The following is a 2,017-nucleotide window of genomic DNA, read 5'->3' as shown; positions in this document are numbered from 1 at the left end:
GTCCTTATTAGTTATCTATTTTATATATAGTAGTGTGTATATGTCAATCACAATCTTGCAATTTATCCCTCCTTTTCCCTTTCCCCCCGGTAACCATAAGTTTGTTTTCTACATCTATGACTCTATTTCTGTTTTGTAAGTAAGTTCATTTGTATCATTTTCTTTTAGATTCCACATATAAGCAATATCATATGGTATTTGTCCTTCTCTGACTTACTTCACTTGGTATGATAATCTCTAGGTCCATCCATGTTGCTACAAAAGGCATTATTTCATTCTTTTTTATGGCTGAGTAATATTGGATGGGCTTTATGTTAAAATATGGTGCTATTAATTCAACTAAAGGAGTATCTGTGAAATTCAGGGGAGAGAGGAAGGGAACAGACCTCTAAGCCGGATTTGGAGAGACCCAAGGACATTCCAAGAAGAAAATGTTGAATTTGTGAAGACATAGACATTTGCAATAACATTGTATGTTTGTAGAAGTAAGTTTTTCAGAATTGCTAGAGGGTAAACTGAGAGCAGGGTAGCATGGAGGTGTTTCAAAGAGAACATCTGGCAGGTTAAAGAATTTAGACATTACCCTAAGAGAGACAGGGAACACTGAGCACACAAGCATGATTGTGACATCATGGGATTGCTGTGGGATTTGGAGAGCAATCTGCCACTCAGAGATAGATGTGACTTTTCATTTGTAGTAGATGTTAAAGGCTACCTCTTTGATGAGAGTGTATTGTCTCTCCATTCTTGTTTCTCCTCCTCTTCTTCATTGTCATGCAAGAAACACACCAGTTCAATGGCCTGGGGTCAGAATCACACCATAGTGAAGGGATTCATCCTGCTGGGCCTCACAAACAGGGCAGACCAAAAACAGCTCAACTCCTCTCTGCCATCTTCCTGCTGATCTACTCTGTGACTCTGCTGGGCAACCTGGGCCTGATAGATGTGATCCACACCAGCGCCACCCTCCACACCCCAATGTACTTCCTCCTGAGTGTGCTTTCCTTCCTTGACATCTGCAGCGCCTCCGTGTTCACTCCCGGGCTGCTGATCAACTTCCTCACCACTGACCAGCCCATCTCCTTCGTGGGCTGTGTGGTCCAGATGGCCCTCATGATCCTCCATGGCACAGGGGAGTGTCTGCTTCTGGCCATGATGGCCTATGACCAATTCGTGGCCATCTGCCACCCTCTCGTCTACCACACCATCATGTCCAAGCGTATGTGTGTCCGGCTGGTGGTGGTCACCTATGCTGCTGGGGTGTTCATTTCAGCTGTTCAGACAGGGAATGCCTTCATCTTGCCCTACTGTGGTCCCAACATCATTGATCACTACTTCTGTGACATCCCCCCCATGCTCCAACTGGCCTGCTCAGAGACAACCATGGCCAATGTCATCTTGCTCGTCTTTTCTGCCTTGGTCACTGTCCCCACAATCTCAGTCACCTTGGTCTCGTATGCCTACATCCTCGTCACAATCTGTAGGATGAGGTCCTTGGAGGCCCAGCGCAAGGCCTTCTCCACCTGTGCCTCCCACCTCACTGCCCTCTCCCTTTTCTATGGGTCTGTGTTCCTTGTATATGTCCAACCCAACCCTGAAACTGCCTCAGCCTGTAACAAGATCCTCTCTGTGTTCTATACCATTGTGATCCCCATTCTGAACCCACTGGTCTACAGCCTAAAGAATAAAGATGTCAAGGCCTCTGCACAAGTTAGGGTTCTTAACCTAAGCAGAAAAGTAATTTGTTAGAAAAGTATCTGGTAGCCCATAAGATAGAAGAGAAGCCTAGAGAACCCAGCCAGGGCAAGAACCAAGAGAGGCAAGGCACAGCTAAGAGCCTGCCACAAGAGTAGTCTGTGCAGGATAGCACCATAGGAAGCATCACCTTTGGGCATCCTCCATGGCTGCAGCTAGCACTGCTGCCCCAAGCTTTCAACACAACTCAGCTGCTGGACACAGCCACCTGCACTAGCCACCACACCTCCCTCTATAGCATCCAACTGTGTATCATCTCTAA

At 46.6% G+C, this 2,017-nt stretch overlaps 1 protein-coding gene across 1 annotated transcript; it reads left to right on the top strand.

The window, feature by feature from the left end:
* The first annotated feature begins 796 nt into the window (after positions 1-796).
* Positions 797-1,749, top strand: LOC133100028 (olfactory receptor 5J3-like). The gene is given in 2 exon segments (XM_061203876.1): positions 797-874; positions 877-1,749. Coding segments are annotated over 2 exon segments (951 nt in total).
* Positions 1,750-2,017: the final 268 nt, after the last annotated feature.

The sequence above is a fragment of the Eubalaena glacialis genome, chromosome 10, assembly GCF_028564815.1.
Source record: "Eubalaena glacialis isolate mEubGla1 chromosome 10, mEubGla1.1.hap2.+ XY, whole genome shotgun sequence".
Taxonomy (NCBI): Eukaryota; Metazoa; Chordata; class Mammalia; order Artiodactyla; family Balaenidae; genus Eubalaena; species Eubalaena glacialis.
Note: the sequence above shows the minus strand (reverse complement) of the source record. Positions and strands in the feature narration are given on the sequence as shown.